The 23003-nt window shown below is 38.8% G+C and overlaps 1 protein-coding gene across 8 annotated transcripts in view; it reads left to right on the top strand.

The window, feature by feature from the left end:
* Nucleotides 1-23003, top strand: part of TNIP3 (TNFAIP3 interacting protein 3) — a 99799-nt gene that overhangs the window by 46506 nt on the left and 30290 nt on the right. For 4 of the 8 annotated variants that reach the window (XM_070504692.1, XM_070504693.1, XM_014866481.3 and 1 more), the window contains 3 exons: nucleotides 2809-2917; nucleotides 19303-19389; nucleotides 22607-22687. In XM_070504692.1, coding sequence (XP_070360793.1) covers nucleotides 2809-2917; nucleotides 19303-19389; nucleotides 22607-22687 — 277 coding nt within the window. Of the gene's footprint in view, nucleotides 1-2808; nucleotides 2918-10055; nucleotides 10282-18103; nucleotides 18305-19302; nucleotides 19390-22606; nucleotides 22688-23003 lie in introns of those variants that run through there. The other 4 variants (XM_070504698.1, XM_070504696.1, XM_070504697.1 and 1 more) reach the window with 2 other exon arrangements.

The raw sequence follows: 23003 nt of genomic DNA, 5'->3' as shown, positions 1-23003 counted from the left end.
TATGTCAAGGGACAGAGCAGTGAATAAAAACAGACAAATGTCCTCCTTCTTTTATGGCACATATATGGGGCCTATATGGGGGAAGGAGAGAACAGTAAACAAATAAGAAATCAAAATATTAAAAAATTCTAAGAAGAAAATAAAACAGAATTAAGGGACAGTAGTGATGGCTGTGAGAAAGCTATTTCATGTAAGTTAGTCAGAGACTTACTTGATAAAGTGACATTTGAGACAGGACCTGAGTGGCATGGGCGAGCAAGTCTTTGGGAGGTAACAGCAGACACCAAGACCCTGGAGTGGGAATCACGCTTGGCATGTTCTGTAAACTGAGATGCGGCAAGTGTGCCTGGAATCAAAAAGCAGGGAGGAGGGGAGGAGAAGATGAGCTCAGAAACAAAGCCACAGAGGAATGTAGTACCAGAAAGTACTGTGACCTGTTGGCAGGCGAGTCGGGTTCTAAATTGGTCAGAAAACTGCCTCAGGGGCTTAACATTTAGTCCAGTCCAATTCTAGTCCTACTTGAGAATCTAATTAATTTGAAGGATTTGGGTCAGTTATTAAAGAAATTTTGCGACTCTTCTCAGAGGATTGTGGGAAACCTTGAAAATAGTCCAGACTCATCGCTATCCAAATGCAACCTTTTGAACCATGAAGGATTTACTGCAGACCCAGTAGCTTGTAACTTCCAGTGGCATAATACGTGGGACATGAGGTACAGATACTTCAGAGCCTGAACAAAAGCATAAATATAAATATGAAGGTCAAAGTGTATTAGTTAGGGATTTTATATTACAAATAACAGAAACCAAGCAAAGCTAGCTTATAAAAAAAAGAGATCATTCATTAGAAAGGCATACGGTGGTTCACACAATGTAGGGGTAGGAAGGCAGCTATGCCTCAGAAAGGACTTGTTCAGAACAAGAAGATTGTCAAGATTATCAAGACTGTCTGCATTTCCCTACCCATCTGCTTCATTCCCAGCTCCCTCTGCACACAGAGGAGAATCTCATTGGCCAAGCCAGGATCCGTTGTTTACTCTTGGTCCAATCAGTTATAACCAAGGAAGTGATGTCAAGTGGCATCAACAAGCATGGCTGTCAGAGCCTACTCCTGGGAGTCACTCTCAAAGAAGGTAGTGGCTGGGCAGACAACCCAAGCAGCCTCTGCCACACGGGCATACCATTGGGTCTTCCACCTACATGTTGATTTTATTTGGAGACAACTTTGAGAAGTACTCCTGAAAGACCTTCTATCCCAGTCCAAGGGGTTATTTTTTGGGATGGGAAATAACAAGGCAGGCCAAAAATTATGTACAGAAAAGTCACACAATGAATGCGTTTTTCTTGTGAATTGTATTTTTACTGAGAAAATTTCTCCATCATGCCACCATGGTGAAACGGGAAAGAAAAATGAACTTGAGTCAGAAAATCTGGCTTAAACCTTGGCGTTATCAGTTAGTGGTCATGGGATGTGAGCAATTCATTCTGGTTCTCAGATAAATGATGCAGTTGGACTAGATTCCCCTTAGGGTGGCTTCCAGATACTCTTTGACTCTAGTGTAATATTTCCATTTGATGGCAAACAATTGCTTAGGGATTTGTTCTCAGGTTAATTGAAGACAGACAGCAAAAATGGTTAAGAGATAGACTATATAGTATTATTTACAATTGCCAAGGCATGGAAACCACCTAAGTGTCCATCAATGAACGAATGGAGAAAGACATTGTGATATATGTACACACAATGGAATATCATTCAGCCATAAAAAAAAAAGGAAATCCTACCATATGCAACAACGTGGATGGACTTTGAATTCACTATGTTAAGTGAAATAAGTCAGACAGAGAAAGACAAATACTGTATGATACCACTTATATGTGGAAGCTAAAACAAAACAAAACAAACACCAAACTCATAGAAAAAGAGATCAGATTTGTGGTTACCTGAAGCAAGAGGTAGGGAAGAGGGTGAATTGGAGAAAGGGATCAAAACGTACCACTTTCCAGTTATAAGGTAAATAAGTACTAGGGACATAACGTACAGCATGGTGACTACAGCTAACACTGCTGTGATGTATAGGAAAGTTGTTAAGAGAGTAGTTCCTAAGAGTTCCCATCACAAGGAGAAATTTTTCTTTTCTTTTTATTGTATCTATGTGAGATGATGGATGTTAACTAAACCTACTGTGCTAATCATTTCACTATATATGTAAATTAAACTATCATGCTCTGCACTTGAAGCTGGTACAGTGATATATGTCAATTATTTCTCAATAAAAGTGGAGGAAAAAAACACATACACACATGCGTGTGAACAAGAGACAGGTTATAGAATTCCACAGATCTGAGTTTGATCTTGGCCCTGCTAATGTTTTGCAGTTTGACTTCACATTAATTAGTAAATTAGTTAACTTCCCAAGCTCAGGTTTACTCACCTGTAAAATGCAAGTGAAGAGGACCACTTTAATGGACTGTTGTGCCCGCTGAATAAGAAAATGGATGTAAGTCACCTGGCTCACTGTGAGTGCTCAATTCTGGTCATTGTATCACACTGCAAAAATCCCTGAAATTGTCTGTTCTTACTTATCGCTCTGTATAAATGTTCAAGTAAGGGAAAATTAAACTCTAATATCTTTAAAGTGCTCTTGTGGCATGAACTAATGAATACAAAATGAGATTAGCCATCTGGAGATTTCAGAGGGGTATTGTACCCAAATAACACCTCCATGTCATTTACAAACTCACTGTACCCTTAAATACCTTTTAATTACCTTTGTAAAATGTGACATTCCCATGTCCCCCTGGGCAGATGTGAAAGCATGGAGCTGGACGATAAAATCTGCGATCTGATTGAGAGGCACGCCTCTCCTGATCTGAAAGCGGCCATGCAGAGTCACAGAAATTCGTGTTCTCCGAAGGTAAGAAAACGCGTTCTTTCTACTTTTTCTCAAAACAGCCTTCAAAAGTGTGTTCACCAAGAAGAATTTATGGGGACAGTCCCCAGATCATTTACGGTAACGTACTTCCTTGATGGCTAAGAGGATAAAGAGCACCAGCATAAAACTTCTTTCACACAGTCACTTCCTGTTACTAAAGAAACCCTTGGGCAGAAGCTGTCTCCAGTTTAAAGTGTGATACAGGCGACTGCGACCACAGGAAGGCGCAGAGGAGCCCCTGCTATTAGAAAGAATGTGTAATACAGCGACACTACTTTTTTTGAGGGGAGGAAATAGCCCAATTTATGTAAACCTACTTACACCGGGTTACTAAAATCAGTACAACTCATGTCCGTTTTTTAAAGAAGAAATGAGACTTTCCTGATTAAAGGAGTTCGACTTTGAATTTCCTCTTGATTCAGGATATTTGTCTATGATGCTTTATGTAAGCAAATAAAGTTCAAGGGTAAGCCCGAGCTGGGAATTTTGTGAATGACTTTCTAGAAATGCATCATAAATGACAACATAAACTCTTAAGCTCTGTGGCCTTCCTGATTAGAAACTGTCTCTATTGATCATTTCAAAAAAATCGAATGTAAGTTTGAGAGCATGGCTCACATAAACAAATTTACATAACTTCTACTTTGGTTTCTTACTTCTAAAGGAATTCGTGCTCATTGTGGATAAGTTATACTAAGCACAGAGAAAACTACAAAATCCTGTAGAGACAGATTTACTGTGGAGCTAATGAAGCTTGAATCCCCTAAACAAATATTATTTTTGTACCTAATTTGCATTCATGAATTTGTATCTTTTTCTCTTAAAGGAGGCCCCAGGATTGTATAAACCTCAGGCCTTCATAAACAAAGATCTGCCTCTGAAATTCTCTCTAGGCTCCCCCGCCCCGTAGAGAGCATCTTTCGGCATTTCTAGTCTCTCTGTGTTTCTCTTTCTGTCACACACACACACACACATATGCACACACCCTGTTTTGTTAAACCTACCTTTTTTCACTTAATAATATGTTGTGGATACTCCTGTAGCTCTTTCTTTCATTTCTTTAATAAACAAATAGTATTGCGTGTGTTCTGTGCACTTTTTCCTGTTTAGAAACTCACTTCTTCCTGAAAAAGTAGTATTTATTTTCAAAGTTAGAAATGAGTATCTGCTAAAGCTTAGGAGCCCAGGAAGGCTTCTATCTCCCCTTCTTTTTTCTCTTCTCATCCAGGTTTCCAATTCTCATACATATACATCTAAACCCCAGTTAGGACTTTCTCCCTTCATGGATACATATGCTTTTCTTTAGTGGGCTTCTTGTCTAATCTCAGAAAGCAATTCAGTGACGGGAATTTTGATCCTCTCCAGTACCCTGACCCTTGTAGTCTCTGGTTTGCCCCTAAGACTCCTTTGCTCGTGATTGACTTCTCTCCTGATTCTGTTCTTTTTGCCTTCTGGGTTCCTCCTTATATGGTAAAGACCTCTGTGACATCCTCATTGCCATCCTCTTGGTAATTAGTTCCCTCTATTGTGGGGATTTAACTGACACTTGTATCTCTCTTTAAGATACTCCTTCTCCTACCACTTCCATGATGAAATTTACTTGTTTTCTACACTCCACACATCCAGACAAAGGAGAGCAGGTTCCTGGCTGATTTTTTAATTTTCCTTGTAAAGTGTGAAGTAAAGACCTGTATAGAGAACGGGAAGGTAAGAGGTGAGATCCTGTGTTTAAGGAAATTGGGGAAGATATGAAATGGCCATTGGGAGACAGAGAGACAGAAGAGAGCTGCTGAGTAGCAGTGAGGATGGAGTTGAGTTTGAAAGCTACTACTTCATGATAAGACCAATCACTAAATAGCGTTTGAGCACCCCTGTCTTCAATATCTCCATCACCTATCACCAGCTTAAAATATGCTCAATTCTCCTGCACTTTTAAATATATTTAAGATCCCAAGTTATTTCATGGGTAATGTTCTAACTCACTCTGACACATCATAGCCAAGCTTATTGAACATGGCATCCAAGAATTTCCAGCCCCTTATCACACCACTAATAAGCTCTACCTTGATAAATCCAACGGTCATTTTGCATCTGGTTTTTCACTTGTCCTCTCATTTGCGTTTGACATTATTCACTAATTTAACTTTCTTAAGATGTCTTTTTCCTTTAACATCTATAAAATTAATCCCTCAAAACCTCCTCCCAACTTTTTTCTCTGATGTTTCCTTCTCACTCAACTTCATTGGCTTGTCTTACATGATCTGCTTGTGTTATATTAGTGTTATCCAGAGATCTTTACATAGTCATTGGCTCAATAAACTACAAAATACATGCTGATGACTGCAGACACATCTACTTACTAAACGTGGAGCTCTTTTCTACACGCACGTCAATTTCACTCAGCATTTTCAAAAGTGAATTCAATATCTTTCCTGCTAAATCTGATTAGTTTTCCCCCTCTACATTTCCTACATTGGTTAATAGACCATTATCATTATTCACCCAGTCATCCAAATTTGAACATAATCTTGTATTCCCCTAGGGCTACCACGTTGCGCAACTCCAGGGGGCACCATTTGTAGAATAGTGCCATCTTTCCTTCACCCTGGACCCTCAGGGTCTTGCCTATTTTACCTTCATAATATCTTTGGACTTTGTTCCTTTTCCTTCATCCTTACTACTGTACCATGGTTCAGATTTTTGTTATCTCTTGTCTAGACTATCCCCAGGAGATGCTTACCTGGCTGACCTTCAGTTTTGCTACACACTAATTCATATTTACCAACATAGATCTTGCTAATGTCAAAGTACTTAAAACTTAAAAGTAGATTTCCTTTACCTGTGTCATAAAGTCCAAATGCCTTGGCTTATTATATAAAATCCTCCGTGATCTAGCCCCTGCCTACATTTAAAACAAAACATTAGGATCTAATATTTGTTGGAAACCTGCCATAACAGGTAAGGAGGTAAATATTTTATATTATGTTCGATATCTGCAACAATACTTAAATATAGCTATCTTTATCTTCATTTTTCAGATGAGGAAATTAAGGTTCCCAGAAATTGTTGAATGCTACCTAAATTCATAAAGTTGTAAAGTTCTAGTCTCAAGATAGGAAGCTAAGCTGGTGCATATTTTTCTTACAATGTCATGCTGTCTTCTATATATTATACCACTTCTCCAAATGAACCTTATGTCCTAGCCATCACATAATCCTTTAACAGGCCATGCAGTTTCATGTGCTATATCTTTTCACATGCTCTTTATTCTTTACTGAAAACTTTGCCTCCTTGCCCACTGGATGAACTATCTTTTTTGCCAACTCAAACCATTCATGGTATCTTTAACCATGCTTTCTAGTCCCACAGAGTTTCTCAAGCCACTTCCTTGCTCTGTCCTAAACCTTTGCTTTCTTTATGCCTCATTCATAGGCTTTTTCATCTTGGTTTTGTAATCATTTATGTATAGATCTGCCTTCCCCACTAGTCATGGACTTCTTGAGGAGGGGGTTTAAAATGTCACATTAATGTTTAAAGTATCACAACATGGATTTTTCTAAAAAGCACCAGGGTTAAATTATGTGCTTGATTTCATGAGCCATGGTAAAGGTAGATTTACAATCAACTTATCTCTAGAATCCCTCCACAAATAATTCTCACAGTCTACAGGGGAATAGCAAATGTATACTCCCCCAGTCTCTCATCTCTTGTGTGGAAACCACTATTTGGTCTTGTCCATTCCGGTCTCTAAAATTATTGACTGTCAATGGTTGTCACAAGCACACACTTCACTCCTGCTTCTAGATGTCAGCTGTACCAGTCATAGGAACACTGTTGTGGTACCACCCCCTGCCCCAAGTATGCTCAGTATAGGATATGTCCTCCAGAACCCCAGATGCAACTAAACACTATTGTTCTCTGCACTTCAGTGGAGAGATTTTTCTCTTTTCCAGTTGTGGCTACAGAGACCCCCAATGCTACCTTATACATCCAGTGTTTGCTAGAGATATGTGTAACAGTCTTTTCAGTTTCCCATGGTTTGGGTTTTAGCTACCATCTATTGAGTGACTACTGTGGGCCAGCACTTTGCAAAGCGTTTCTATACATTAGCCTATTTAATCCTTACCCTTCTACAGATGGGGTAACAGGTTCTGTGAGGCTGACTCGAACCATTGCCCTATACTTCCTGCTCTTAATTCCCCCTCCCTCACACAAGAGTCATTTGGTGACTGAGCCAGAGCTCAGCTGGTATCAGGAGTGATGCTGTTTTCCAAGCAACCCCTCCTCTCTGGACTTAAAGCATCACCCTTGGATCAAGCCACTGTGCCTTTCCTTTCTCTCCCAGACACAACCTCTGGGAGTCTCTCTTCATCCCAATAGACTTCTTGCATATCCTCCTCAATTGTTGTCTGAAGGTATCTTTAAATATTTGATCCCCTAAGTAAACACAGCTTAGTTTCCAGCTGGAATCTCTACTGAATTACTATTTACATAATAGCACTCTGCAGAAGGAAATCCTACTTGCAAAACAAAAAAACTTTCACATTCTCACTGAGATATTGATAGAACTGAAAAAAGTAGAAGAAAATTTCTTTTTGGGTAAGACAAGGGTGAGCCAATGACAGAGGGACTGTGGAGGGCGTCTCGTTTTCCCGCTGAATGAAGTAAGCACAAGAACAGTAAGGTAGACTTCCTTTCCAGGAGCAGGAAATGAATTTCTTTATGACTTTATGACATGGGAAGAGCGCAGCTGAAAAAAAGAGATATGATTTAATGAAAAGGCCTGAGACATAAGTCAAGTTCCCTTTTTGCTCAACTACCTTTGCCAAGGAAGCAAAGAGGAAAACTACTACAAGAGAAAATGAACAGACTGACTCACTGCTTTGAGAAAACAGGAAAACATTATTGATGAACATGAGGAACTCCATCCGTATGAAAGCGTACTTTAATACTCTGAGAGAGTTGAAGTAGAAAGTTGGGGAACAAAGGGTATTGAAGATCTTGTAGGCAAAGAAAAAATAATTGCGAAAGTGAGAATAACATTCAGATTCTGAAACGAGTGTCAAATGGAGGTTACACTAAACCAAGACGTGGTCCTAACACTACGAGAAAATTAGTATGTGAACGTTAATTTATGACCCTGTAATCATATGTCTTCAAATACAAAAGAAAGTGATAGGAGGCTTGAAATGTATTTTTTGGATGAATACATTTCCAGTAACGCTTGGAAACAAGGATGCACCAGGGGAATGAAAAGAAAAGGTGTCCCAGTTTTAAGCAGATCCACCAGAATTGAATTTGCTTAAGAATCTTGTCTTATCTTTGTACTCTATTTTGTTTTCCTGATTTTAAATAAGAAGCAGTACCCGAAATTGGCTTTTAATAACTTTGGTACGAATTGAGGTAGGATTTCCCAGCAACTGAGGACAAATTCTAGATCTGGAAATTCTTTCCAAGGTAAAAAGCCTTGGCAAAATGCTTTAGATGATTCAGAGAGTAATATGAACTTATGACACTGAAAGATTATGAAGGGAAAACTTCTTGCAAACTACAGTAAATTGACACAGGTTTTCTGTAACCACAGTGTTAAAAATAAAAAAGATCTAGTTTCCCTTTCCTTATTTCTCTTTTTTGAAAGCTAAGCTGGCTATTCTTGATCAACATGATATTTTTTTCTTTTTTGAGGAAGATCAGCCCTGAGCTAACATCTGCTGCCAATCTTTCTCTTTTTGCTGAGGAAGACTGGCCCCGAGCTAACATCTGTGCCCATCTTCCTCTACTTCCTATGTGGGACACCTACCACAGCATGGCTTAGCTGAGTGGTGCCATGTCTGCACCCAGGATCCGAACCGGTGAACTCCCAGCCACCGAAGCGGAACGTGCGACCTTAACCGCTACGTTGCTGATCCGGCCCCCAACATGAACTTTTGATTACCAAAATCTTGTTTCCTCATCTTGATGATGATTTCTCATCAACAAATGGGTTGCAAATATAAAGTGAGTGAAAATGTAAAAGCACTTTGTAAGTATAAAGGGCTAAACAAACACAATGCTATTTATTATCATCACCATCATTATTATCATTATCACTATTATAATACTAGTAGGATTAGCTTCAGCATGAAAATTTTCTTTAATATTTTTCTCATACAACTACTGGTTTCCACTTTGAATTCCATTATCTAATTTCAGTAACTGTGGAATGTTATTTTTTTTTTCTGTTAGAAAAAAATGTTGCTTTATTGTGTAAGGATCTGTTCACTCTTCATTAGGAAGCATTTGAATAATTGGCTAAAAAAGCTCTGCCTGCAAGTTCTCAGCCAACGAGAAGGCCTATTTTGGCTCAGCTGCCTCCACTTGTGGAGTTTGAAGATCACAGTTGGCAACCTGGGTGAAGCCCTTTAAAAGAGATGTTATCTTTCTCTTATTTATAAGTTCAGCTACTTATTTTTAGTCTCCTCATTCTAAAAATTAGTGGGTAAAGGGGCCAGGTTGTGTTGGCCAAGATATCACCAGTATATCAGCAGTGTTGATCGCATTGCTAATCTATGACATATTCTTCCTTCCATACATTACAAGGATCTTAAAGGGCTTCCACTATCCATGAATACCAGGTATATTTCCAGGTACGGAGATCTTGCTGAGTATGCCCAACTTGAACTCTATTTTATAAGGTATACCATCAGATACCACAGGAAAACAGACACACAAGTCTGTAAGCTAAAATTGCCCTCTAAAACACAAGAATTAACTCAAAAAAGAAGAAAGATAACAACTAACTTTTGAGAGACATCCACTTGTTGGACAGAAGGACGTCTACAGCATCGAAGAAACGATGCAGTAAACTGAGGCTCCCTCTTGGTTGATAAGCGAGGGACACTTTTGAGTAGAACACTTTCTTTCGTACTCAAAGATTGCTTGTTCCATTGCTAGGAGGACTTGCCCCAAGTTCCACAAGAGAGGATTCACAGAAAACTGGAAAGTGCAGGTTGTCCTTCAGAAGATGTAAGCAGTAGGAGGAAGAAGATTCCTTCTGCTTCATTGAAAGGCAGCTTCAGTTCAGGTCATCTGGGTGGCGCAGCATGACAACACTATGCAGGGCTTGGAAGAGGAAGCCACCGAGTCTCGAAGTGAAGAGCGACAACTGGGTGGAAATCATAATTGGTTTTATAATTTTAACTGATTAAAAGAATATAAGGCATCCAGGAGTCTGTACAGAGCAGAAAGAGGATTCAGAGTCTCAAGGTTTCTACTGAACAGGCACTTGAAGTCAAAGGTGTTATGCTTACTTTTGGAATTGTTACTCTGCCTTTGACTGTCTTCTCCCAGACTCGTATGGCTTGAAGGTAAACTTGAAAAAGCTTTAGCTATGTCTTCTTTATTATGCAAGAAGAAGAATAACATAAGCCTCTGGGTTAAGAAATTTGTAAACTCGTGACAATATTAAGGAAGCAAAATATTTGCCTTGGGAGATATTATGAATAATATGTTCATAAGAGTTGTTTAGCAAATGTGTTCTTTACGTTCTTGATGTGTTTATCTTTGTGACAGCATGTGAATCTCTGATAAGGACTTCCAAACCCAAGCTGGGTTTTGGAATCTGATGCCTCTATAAGCCTTCTTTCTCAAGCAAGCCTTCCCATTTCCAGTTTGGTCGGAAACAATTTCTCTAATGGGTGTGGGAAAGTACTGGCAAAATGGGCACTGTCAGCTCTCACTGAAGAATGCTCATATCTTTCTAATGTCTACCTTCTAGATGAAAGTATTTTAAGACTCTGTTTACCTTATCTTGTACTTGTAGGGAGAATGAGACTTGATAAAGAGCTTTTTCTATGGGATTCCAGATAAATAGCCAAAAATGAGATCAATTATTTTTTTTTCTCCAGTGAGGAAGGTTTACTTTTTAAAATAAATTTTCTTTAAATCATTAAGACTCAGTTAGCAAATCTTTGCAATTTTTCAAGTTAGCACATTGAGAGATTTTCTTTTGAATCAGGCTTGTTTTCAGACAAAACACTGCTGATATACACTCTTTGTATCACCTGTTTCCACTGAGTCCTCACCATAGGCCTCTGTTATTCCTACATCATCTTTATTTGCACACGCTCTTTCTTAATTATCATGCATAGTTATAATCTTTTGTTATTTAAACATATCTAAATCCATGGATACGATGCTGAAATGTATTGCCTCAGGAAGGAAGTGGTCTCTTTCACCCGAGGTACCTAAGTTAACCCCTCAGGAGAAATGACGCAGAAAGGATTTTATCATCAATGGAGTAGTCCCCTCGAATCTTCGGATTTTATACTCAAAAGGCAGAAAATACAAGAAACACATGTCTGGTTTGGCTCATCTTTATATCCTAGTACTTAGCACAGAACCCAATCCCAATCCATAATCCATGAATAGTTATTATAAGAAGGCACACATGAAGGAAGGAAAGGTCAGCACATGGCAAAGTACAAGAGAAAAGCAAAGTGATCTGCATCGATACTGAGTGATCAGAGATTATTGTCCTTGCAGAGAAGAGAACGTTTTTAAAGGCTCAATTTCTCTTTTCTGACCACGAGTCATTGGGAGTAGAGTCTCTAGGCAAATAGTGGTAGGGCTTGGTACGATTTTGTCCGGGTGTGACCTCGGAGGTCGAATCAGCTCATATCTAGCCCTCAGGAAAGCTCAGTCCCCTTGAAACTCTCCTGAATTATATTCCTTAATGGCTCAGGCTCCTGCATCAAACGAGTAAATGATGCTTTATCCAATAATTTTTAGCTGTGTTACTCATATCTGCCCGCATAGGTGAAAGGTTCTTTGTGGGGAATAAGCCAGGGGGGCTAAGTGAGTTCTGGCATGGGTTCAGCCACTCGCTCGTCATGCCACTTGGGCATGTCTGTCACTTAGCATCTCTGAATTTCAACTTAATCGTTGCTAACATCAAAGCTGCCTCTCCTAACAAGCTCACAGAGTGGTCATAAAGTTCAAATTGAAGCAGATGAAAAGTTTCACACCACAGAATTCATGTGTGCTACATTGTGATTTTTCTTTGTTTTCTAAACTGAATTTCGTTTCAGTCTAGGACCCCCATGTTGACACTTAAAAGATAATCGAATCTATTGATTGCAGGAAATCTCTGTCACTTCAGTGTTTTCTCAGGCAATTTATATTTTCCATGCAGTCATACTCAGGAATTCTCTGCTCTCTCTCCTTCTCCCATAACAGCAGCTAGGGTCTGTGAAGCAGATTTTGTGAAGAAACCCAGGTGAAGTAGGGTTGCCAGATGTGGCAGGTAAAAATACAGGATGCCCAGTTAAGTCTGAATTTCAGATCAACAACTTAATATTGCTTGGGACATACTTATATAAAAAAAAAATTCACTGTATCAAAAATTCAAATTTATCTGGATGTCCTGTATTTTTCTGGCAACTTTAGGGTAAAGGCATCTGGGCTACAATAATCTACCACCTCACACTGCCATTGGCATTGATATAATCTTCTCCTTATGGTCTTTTCATTGGCCTATATCCTTACTGGCAATCACTGAAGCTTCCAGGTCACTCATCCTGTCTCCTGACCTCAGGCCATGTGGTAAATACTGCATCCTCCTCAATTTGATGGTGAAGCCTCCTTAAATCTATTTAACCTCTGTTAACCACCTTGGCATCCTTCTCAGGAACATAGGAAATTTCTGGCCTGTTCCACACCACTTTGAGGTTTAGCTATCTCAGAACCTCTCTAACTAGACATCCACAGGTCTCAGCTGTGTACCACGGTGGCATGGAGAAATTCTCTTCAAGACATGCCCCTTCCCCACACTTAACCCCGGGGGTGAGGTTGAAACTCCCTCTGCTCTTCCATGTTCAGTCTGGGCAGTTCCATAGATGATGGATGAGTCCCCAGCAGTGGCGGAGTAGGGCTCAGTTTCCTTACAAGGACTCAGGATGTTCAAATACTCTTTTTCCCTGAGGCTTTTCTCATTTTCTCTCAGGCCATCAAACCTTTACCTGCTCTTCTAAAGGAGAGAGGTTGTGGAAGAGGTAAGGAATAAATTCAGCTACCCTCTTTTCTATCAGTTGTTTATGGTATAAGTTTTTATGCCTTGATTCTGATTTTTTCTCAAACATTTTATCATGAAAATTTCAAATATATATATATAGCAAAGTTGAAAAGATTTGTGATGCACACCCATACACCCACCACCTAGATTTTACCATTAATGTTTTCCTCTGCTTGTTTGCCACATATCTATCCATCCACCTATCCCTCTTTTCATCCATCAATCCATTTCAAAATAAATTGCACAAAAGGAATTAGTCTTTAAGAAAAATTTTTTTAATGTATTATTTTTAGAAACACCAGCTCTTGCAATTCAAAGCTTTGGTTTTCAAGGTGGTCTCTAGCGTTTGGAGAGTCTATTTTGAAATTCAAAGGCTAAACAGGGGCTATTTTTCCCTTTGCATTCTCTGACAAACAGCCCCAAGGCAAAAGATATCTCCCACTGAGAAAAAAAAGGAATAGTTACATGAAACGAAAGGCAGTGTGTGTTTGGGGTAGGGAGGGTCATCAGTTAATATTTCAAGATATTAACCTATCGCTTATCTCAGATGTAATAAAGCACTGTGCAAATATAGGCAATATTATTGAAGACCACATTTATGCCTTTTAAAATTTCCCCTATGGCATGTATAATTATTTATATTGTGTATTCATTAAATGTTAACCAAGAATAGGAGAAAAGCAACTTCTAAGGGGCTTTGTATGGAGACGAAATAATATTGATCACATAAACGAAATAGGAAAGGGTGAAATATTTACCTATAAAATGAACAAAAAGAAAATACACTGAAACAGAATGGGTTTTGAAAAATGGATTGGTACTCCAACTTGATCCTTCCTGATTTGGAAACAAAACATAAAGCTTTCTGTATCTCTGTGGTCATTCTCCTCTTGGCTGTGTCCTGAGAAGCAGAGATGTGCTATGATTTCCTACTTAAGATTCCTACATAAACAGATTCATTCAATAAAAATGTGTGTATCACTACTCTGTACTCTGAAGGTACTATGTTAGTTCCTAAGGCTAAAACGATAGATACTGACCCTACCTTCAAGAAGCTTACAGCCTCTCAGGAGAGACAGTTACATAGAATTCATGACTGTTTTACAATAAATGCTGGAATTGGTGTTTCACAAAGCGCCCTGGTATCACAAAGGAGGAAGTAAGTACCCTGCTCTGGAGAACCAAGAAGACTTCACAGAAGGGCTGATGGTTACGTTGGGTCAGATTGTTTACTGCTTTGTGCAGCGCTGAGAAATCTTTAGACATGGAAGTTTCATGAAGACTACAGACTAGTCAGCGAAAGCCAGTTTGCCCTAGAATGTATCTGATGTGCACGAAAACTACAAGCGTGTAGTGGAAACAGACTGCAAGCAACATCTCTGTATTGCATGGGAGAGCTGCTTCAGGGCTCCAAGCTGCAGGGACACAAGCTTACATGCCCCATGAGGCTACAGAATTGGGGACATGCCTCTCACATGACTCTCCTAGTCCAAGTCCAGGCTTCAGGTACGAAAGAGAAGTGATTTACTAGTTTGCAAGCCAAGAAGGTGAAGTTTCTGGTCTTCAGATCTTTTAAGATCTCTTGAGAAGGTACCTGATTCAACAACATTATCGATCTAGTTTTGGGTGGGGAGGGGGTTTTATGTGTCAAAGCACTATGTGTACATTCATAGGCTCTAAAATAATTGGTGCTATTTTAGGTTCAAGAAATATAGAATGAACATTTACAGGCAAAAATTGCTATCATGGAGTTTATAGTCTAATGATGGGAGGTAATGAACAAAGAAAAAGCATATAGTGTATTTTATATAGTTCTATGGAAAAATGCAGCAGGAAGAGTGGATAGAAAGTACTGGGATAGACAGCAATTTTAAACAGGGAGGCCAGGTAAGGACTCAGTAACAGGTGATGTGTAAGCAATTACCTATTGAAGGTGAGGGGCGGAGCCATGTGGGTATCTAGGGGAAGACCTATGCAGAGAAAACAGGGAGTGTGTATGACAGGTTAAAGGAGCAGCCACTGAAAGGTTTTGAGCAGAGGAGTGACATGAAATCATGTATTTTTAAAGACTCACAATGGCTACTGTATTGATAATAGATGGAGGAGGAGCAAGAGTGGAAGCAGGGAGGCCATGAGGTTATTGCAATATTCCAGATAAGAAATGATGGTGTCTTGGTCAGTCCAAGGATGCTAAGCATCTCGCCAAAGGTCACAAAACTAGTAAATGATGGAACTAGGATTTGACACAGAGACAGATATCAGTCACTACTGGATGCTCTCTTACAAATTTTCATGTGAATAAAATCAAGAAGCAAACATTAAAGTTCCTATTTTGAAAAAGTTATTAAAAGGCATGTTTATTTCACCTCACCACTCTCTCATTAAACTGGGAAGCGCCAAGCTCTTGCGGCAATGTACTGTTCTTCTTTTGGATGTATTTTCAAAGCACCTACAAAATGTTCAGATTGACTGGATACAGGCTGTGAGAGAAAAAAAGGAGTCAAGGATGACTCCAAGATTTTGAGCCTGGAGCATGAACGTTGTCATTGATTTTGACGGGAAGACGAGTTTTGTGGGGATCAGGAAATAGATTGTCTGCAAGCAAGGAAGGAGTTGCGTATTAAGCATCCAAAGAGGGACAGCAAGTAGGCAATTAAAACAGGAGTTTGGGGTTCAGAGGTGTGGTCCATTTTGAGTGCCCCAGGTGAACCGATTACCACAAGTCGTTACCATATTTTGGTTACCACGAGTTGGTAAGTATTTCGAGTACTCCTTTTGATAATATCCATTAAGTGGTATTACAGTTGTCAACCTCACCCATTTAGTACACAATGCACATATTCAGGTTTATTTTTACTAAAAAGCCACTTTGATCATGTAATCCCTTTGTTCAAGGGATAGCTCCCCTTCAGTGGTTCCCCATGGCCTATGGAAGAAAGTCTAAATTTCTTCATCTGGAATTTAAAGCCTTGAACAACTTGATCCAAATCAACTTTAGATATACCACATAGACCCTACTCTAGTTACACTGGGCTTACTAGAATCCTTTGTACTTAGGTTTGTCCATCTTTGTTCCCTTTTAGGTGCTCCCCTCATGGCAATATATCTCAGCTTTCACCATCTATTAGAATCCTATCCACCCTTCAAGGCCCAGCAGAAACTCCAACTTGTCCCATTACGATTAAAGCTGAGAATGAGCTCTCTCGCCTCTGAATTCTTACAAGCAGGCACATGCACACACATTTGTGTATGTATAGGTATATCTATATTAATTTCATTGGAGGCAGGAACTTTTGCTTAGTTTCATTTGGAACCCACTCGGTGCCAAGCACATAGTTAGTGAGGCATAAATGACTGATGACCGTTCTCATGTGTCATATTATTTGTTGCATAAGTAATTTGATTGATGGCCCTATCTTTAAGGTCATATTATTACTAATATCTAAGCTCTTTATATGTATTATCACAGACTGCAACCCTGGGAAGAGGACACTATCACTCTCCCCATTTTACAAATGTGGAAGTTGAGGCTTAGGGGCCTTCAACACCATGCCCAGAGTCACAAATAGAGAACGGCAGAACTGAGATAGGAATCCAGATGACCTGATTCTAGAGTTAGTCTTTCAGTAGCAACTAGATACCCTCTCTCTGACCTAGATAGTACATTCACCTAAAAATTCATACAAATAGATTCAGGAAGCAAAGGAGGTTTTTCAACCCCCATTCTAAAAGAAAATTAAAGAAAAAGCCATGTTTATTTTACGTGCCAAAGAATGCGTCCAAGTATGTACAGAAATGTGATGCTCTCCTCCTGGACTAATTTTGAGAACTATCAACTCGAATGATAGTTACAGACCAGAGATTGGCAGTTCCTTCATCCTTTCCTTCACCATATTTCTCTTTGCTGGTTATTTTGCTCTATATGAGATTTTAGTCACTTGAGAAATGAGGACTCTTCAAAATCGCCTTGGAATCATGGCGTGAAGTGTCTGTTTCTCTGAGAGTTATTGCAGCTAGTAAGACTTCTCGTGAAACAATGCTTGACTACAAGCCAGACTCTCAAAGTATACAGCACATGTGAGGGGGTGGAAGTGAGGCGATGGGGGCACATGTAACAGAAAATATCCACTGTATTCCTAGGACTATCCTAGTGCAAGTTCCTTTTTTCTCAAAGCAAACGTGGGGCTCTTCAGAAGAGTTACTGTTTATTCATAAATCACACATGGCTCTCTGGAGCTAACAGAAAATCTGTTCGCTGTTAAACTGCATTGCAGAAGAGGCAAAGAACTTGTAATGGAAAATGCAAAGATATAGGATTTCCGTTCAATAGAAGCCATCACACCATGACGTGCTGCAACACTGAGCACACGTCAGGGTCCCTGCACGGAGGAGACCCAGAAGACAACAGTGGCAAGGACAGTACTTCCCGGCAAGAAAGTGTTCTTTCAAATCACTTCTCTAGGTCAGTGTTACCACATCCACTGGGTTACTATTACCAAATACACAGATAAGGCTGAAGGGAACCTTGAACTATATTTTTACCTTATTGTCTTTTTTTTTCTTTTCTGATGAGCAGATTTTAGTGTTAATGAAGTGTCAGTCTCCAGGAAATCTCTGCTTATATCCCCTAAAATCAGATCATATGTGAGTCATAACTTTTACTTGTACAACTCTGAACAATTTGATTCCCACTTGTATTTTTGGATATTGCCTTAAAGGAAACATCACTCCATTTCACTCAAGCATACCCCTAAAACAGACCAAGAAATGAGCAGAAAGTAAACACGCGTGCACGCACACGCATACACACACACAAACCAGCAAAAAGTCCATAAACTTGATATGCAGATATTCATCAACTTGTTCCTTCAGCAAAACGTGTTGAACACCTACTCTGTGCCATGGTATTGTGGACACAGAGGTGAAGACATGGACATGTAAATAGGCTATTGTAAATAAGCTGTTTTAAATAAGCTTTGCTTGGCTGGTTAGAGGAGGTCAGATAAAGTCAGGGTGCAAGAGAGACATGAGCTAGGTGTTCCAGGTTACCAGATAGGAGGGAGGCCCAGAGAGGACAATGTTCCAGGCAGACAGAGCAGCACGTATTAAGCATGCCTGACTCATTTCAGGAAAGGGAGGGAATTCAGTAACGGCTGGAGCACAGGGAGTGTTGGAGAGTGGTGGACGACACGAAGGAGGAAAGGGAGGGCCAAATCTTGGACACCCATTCATTCCCTTTTAAAGAGTTGGAATTTCAGGAGTTTTAGGATTTATCCTGCTTATACGTGGATATCTCATAGGGAGGTTTAAAGAAAAATGTAAGTTATATGATCAACTGTAAATTCTTTCCTTTCTCCTTTCAGCAGCACATTCTTTCCTTTTTGTATTCCTGCCTTTTCTTTTGCTCTCTCTCCTCCAAGTCCAGAGAGAGAGGTCTCCTGCTCCATCCTGGCCCGTTCGTGTAGCTCTGAGCATCCGTCTTTCTAGCTTTTATCTGCACTCCCTATCGAGTGCTCCACTACGTCAAGGCGCTGTAAAATGACAAGGCAACTAATTAAAGCTAAAATGTTAGTGCGGAAAAAAATATTTAACTTCCAATGAGTTGTGGGAAAAAATCTGGACTTGACCTATGGAAAAGACAATCTTAATCTCAAGAAGCAAGTTTAAACTTTCTGCCAAAATAGAAGATTAGTTTTGCAAACAATGCCCATTTTCTTTGTAATGGATTTGTTTCTCTTTTAGTTCCATAAGAATTAGTAGCACTTATAGAATTATGTATGACTCATTCAGTTTCACACAGCTAAGCTCACATTTATAAGGCATTGCCAGAAAATCCTGCCTTTAGAGAAGCAAGTAACCGAGTTGTCAAAAAGTCAACAGTTACCTAATTGCTCTGGGAAGTACAATGAAGTTATGGCAGTTCGGCTACTGAGGAAAGACTTGGTTTTCCCAGGCTCTCTGCAGTAACTTCCTCCTCCAGCTGGAGAAACTGCCAGTAAAGGAAGGACAATTTACATACCATAGCAAGGCTTATGTGCCTGTGTCTTAGTCACAGCCTGCCTGCTTGGGACATCCTGGGAAATCCCTATTTGGAAGAGAAGAAAAGTTAAAAATCACAGTTGCTGCGCCTATAACCTTATTCTGTGTAATTCACACCCAGAGTCACTTCTGTTCACGTTTAATGAAAAACTATTGCTATTATTTTCTATCATGACTTAACCGTCTGTGTGGTCTTCTTAAAGTTTTGTATATTTGGTCTCACTGTAAAAGACACCGTCAGAGACATTTTCTTTCTTTTTTCTTTCTGCTTTTTAAGACTCCAGGAAAAACAGCTTCCATGGCACATTTTGGACAGGGCCCAACTAGAATGAGTGCAGCAGAAAATTCTACGGAGCACGCAGAGGTAAGAACACTTTTCTAGAGGATTAATTGACCATGTCTAGTATCGACAACATTTCTAATGGCTAATTATGCGATGATCAGTAAGAGTAGAAATGGCTGGTTTGCTTTCCTTAGCTAAGATCTTCTCTACATTTTTAAACAATGTTATTCAGCAAAGAAACAATATCTGGTGACCACTGCATTTCCTCTGACACTTCAGAGCCTCATTTCTTCTTTTACAAAGTGAGAAACTAAATCCTATCCTTTCAGCTTCCCCATTCTACGGGTTTCATATTGGGCTCTTGTTTTAGAGGAATTTGGTTCAATGTAAAATTTAAAAAGAATATTATATTAGTATGGTTAGAAATAAATATATTACAGCAATAAAGTATCCATAGTAAAATACTTACAATTAATACCATAGTCTTTGTTTGGTTACTGCAACAGATACTTACTAATTAAATGAATAAATGAATGAAAGTGCTTTCTTTCAAGTTTTTTTTTTTTTTTTTTTTTTTTTTTTAGAGATAACCAAGATATAATAGGAAACTGAACGAGGCTCTTTTGTTCATTTAGGTATTTAATTTAGCAGTATCAGAACTTGAATATCTTAGAAGCTGGTCTGGGTCTTATGGTAATTGAGAAAGAAATGCCCAGATATTTTGAACATAGATTGCATTTTAAGGGAGTAATTGTTCTATAATTGGGTCCTTGGTAGGACCAGTGACTAAACATCTTTGTATTTATTGCAGTATCAGATGCCTTCATTAGCAACTGGAAAGAAAGCAAATACAAATGAAAAGTTCTCCCCACACTTTGTGTTTAATTGATTTTGCTTCATTTTAATACACACCTAAATCATAGGAACCATGGGAAAATGTTGATTAATCTCCAGAGAAGCCCCTGGTGATACAGTTATGGCTTACAATCCATTCCTATTATCATGTGCACATGCTCTCTTTTGCAGATTTAGTGTCTAACTTCTCGATAATTCTTATTTATAAAATAAAAATCAAAGGTCAAAATATTTCATAATTTTTCCAGAGAAAATTATATATGGGGAAAAAATGCACACTCTCTGATTACTCCTAATCTGGATTCCCAGAAGGCAGGGTCATAGAAATGTTTGCTGGTCACAGATTTTTCGTTCATATCCCAAATAGAAAAAAGACTTTTTGAGGACTCCAAATCCATGTTCCCAAACATGGTGTGCAATGGGAGAATCTTGAACTTTAGCATGAATCATGATAACCTGTGAAATTCATTAAAAACAGAGATGGGGTAAATAGGTGGAGTGTAGAGGCTTTTAGGGCAGTGAAATTATTCTGTATGATACTATAATCACAGATACAAGTCATTATACATTTGCCCAGAGCCATAGAATGGACACCACCAGGAGTGAACCCTAATGTAAACTGCGGACTTGGGTATAATGATGTGTCACTGTGGGTTCATCTCTTGTAACAAATGTACCACGCTGGTGGGGAATGTTGATAATTCGGAGGGCTACACATGTGTGAGGGCAGCAGGTATATGGGAAATCCCTGTACTTCTACTCAATTTTGCTGTGAAACTAAAACTGCTCTAAATAATGAAGTCTATTAAAAAGAAAACAGAGTTGCTATGGCTCCCTTTTCAGAAATTCTGATTCAGTTTCAGAGTACCTTATGTTTAGCAAGCTCTCACGGAGACTCTGATGCACTCTTGCGGTGAGAACCACTGGTGTAGAATCCAGTCTCACTGCACCTCTGATTTGCTAAGCTCAGGACACACCAAGTAGGATTGGCTCACAGTGTTTTCCAGGTCAAAGATACCTAATACTTAGTCTTCTGATCCAGAATGAGTCCAGTCTCTTGAAAGTCTTCTTAAAGAAGGGAGAGCCCAATTATACCTGTTCCCTGGATTTTGATGTCACTTCTAGCACTTAGCCAAACCAGCTTGAGGTCAGAAACAAGTATAAACATTCTGAATTTGTTGACCTACAGAAGAATGTCTTTTTTTTAAATGTGGTCTTAATATACATGGGTCTGAATAGAAAGAAGCTCAGACAACCCAGAATGGCATCTATAGAGATGTAAAATATCATCAAACTCTAAAACATTGAGCGAGACGTAGGTAAGTAGAGAAAAGATAGAAAAATCGTTTTGTAAATCATTTCTAATGAAAAAAGTCCTTGAAATCCCAACTTGATTGCAAAAGAGCATTTCCTATAAACGTTTCCGGGAAAGGCCAACATCTTTTGAAAATATTTCTTAATTGTTCGTGGATATCTTTAAGCAGTTTCATGGTCCACAGTAACTACTGAGCCTGAAACTGAACAGCAGATTCAGGAACTAACCTCTTCAAATGCTTCATGGTATTACTTGTATGACTCAGAGATGAGATGGTAACAAGACTCTTGAGTTAAAATAGAGAAAACAGTACTTAAGTGAGCTTTGTGGGTGGTCCATTTCGACAGATGGCAGGCAGTTTCCAGAGCTTTTGTGCTTCTTTAAATGAATACTCCCACCCCTGAAAAAAAAAAAAAAGAAACTGAGAAGAAAGTTGGTTAACCTTTTCACTGTGCCAATGATTTATCATTAACCTAAATTTGTAACCTAGTGGCTTTATTCAAAGGGCTAGTTAACATTAATTACACAATACCAGATAATCTATGCCCACCTCTATAACATATTTGTGTGATTGTCATTGAGGTAGCTAATTTATTGTAGTTTTAGAATCAATTTGCTGCCTTTTAGTTGTATGTCTTAGTCTTTTTTTTCTTGATGGTTCTATCAGTCCTCTGACTTTCCCCAGGACTGCTCTTCAGATCATGGGCACACCTACAAAAATGATTTTTAAGAAATGTTTACTATGTAAATACCTAACAAATGTCCATGAAACTGACCCAATTTCTATATGCATTATACTCTGAATTTTCATTTTCTTGGAAAAGGATTGAAATCCAAATTCATGAAATCCTCATTTCTTGCTTAAGTATTATATAGATACATTTATAATTTATTAGAGAATTATTTTGGTACTTAATTCATATAAAGGAGTCTAAAATATAATATAAATCATATTCATCAACAGGTCTCTATGAAGGGCTATATCATGAAGATTGTTACTGCTAGAATAAGATATTTTTTATAAATCACAACATGAGAGTTGACCAAATACATGGAGTTTGTGAAGGGCAGCATTTCTCTTGTTTATTTTTTAGACTATTTTGTTTCACTCTTTTTTTTTTTTTAAAGTGGACTCAATCATCAAGAAGAAAGAACTTGACAAATCCTCTTGAGGAAAAGATAAGGTGCTTGGAAAAACAAAGAAAAGAGGTAATTTAGAAATATTAGTTAAAGCAACATGTGCCATGGATTAATGCTGAGAATAAAACAGAGTGAATCACCTGGTACCTTTTATTTTTGTTCTTGGATCACAGTATTTATCTCTAGGATACTGGACTGTATTATTTTGAGAGTACATGCTTTTGTCTTATTCGCCTATATATCTCTTACTTAGTCTCTCAGTGTTCGTGCAAATGAATGAAAAATGACAGAGTCATAAATCTGATTATTATAATCTCAGTTTTCTCAAAACTTAGATGTTTCCTCCACTTGGACCATATGAGATTATCACTTGTGCCCTTTATGT

This window comes from Equus asinus, chromosome 3 (assembly GCF_041296235.1).
Source record: "Equus asinus isolate D_3611 breed Donkey chromosome 3, EquAss-T2T_v2, whole genome shotgun sequence".
NCBI lineage: Eukaryota > Metazoa > Chordata > Mammalia > Perissodactyla > Equidae > Equus > Equus asinus.
This window is presented reverse-complemented; position numbering and strand designations above follow the sequence as displayed.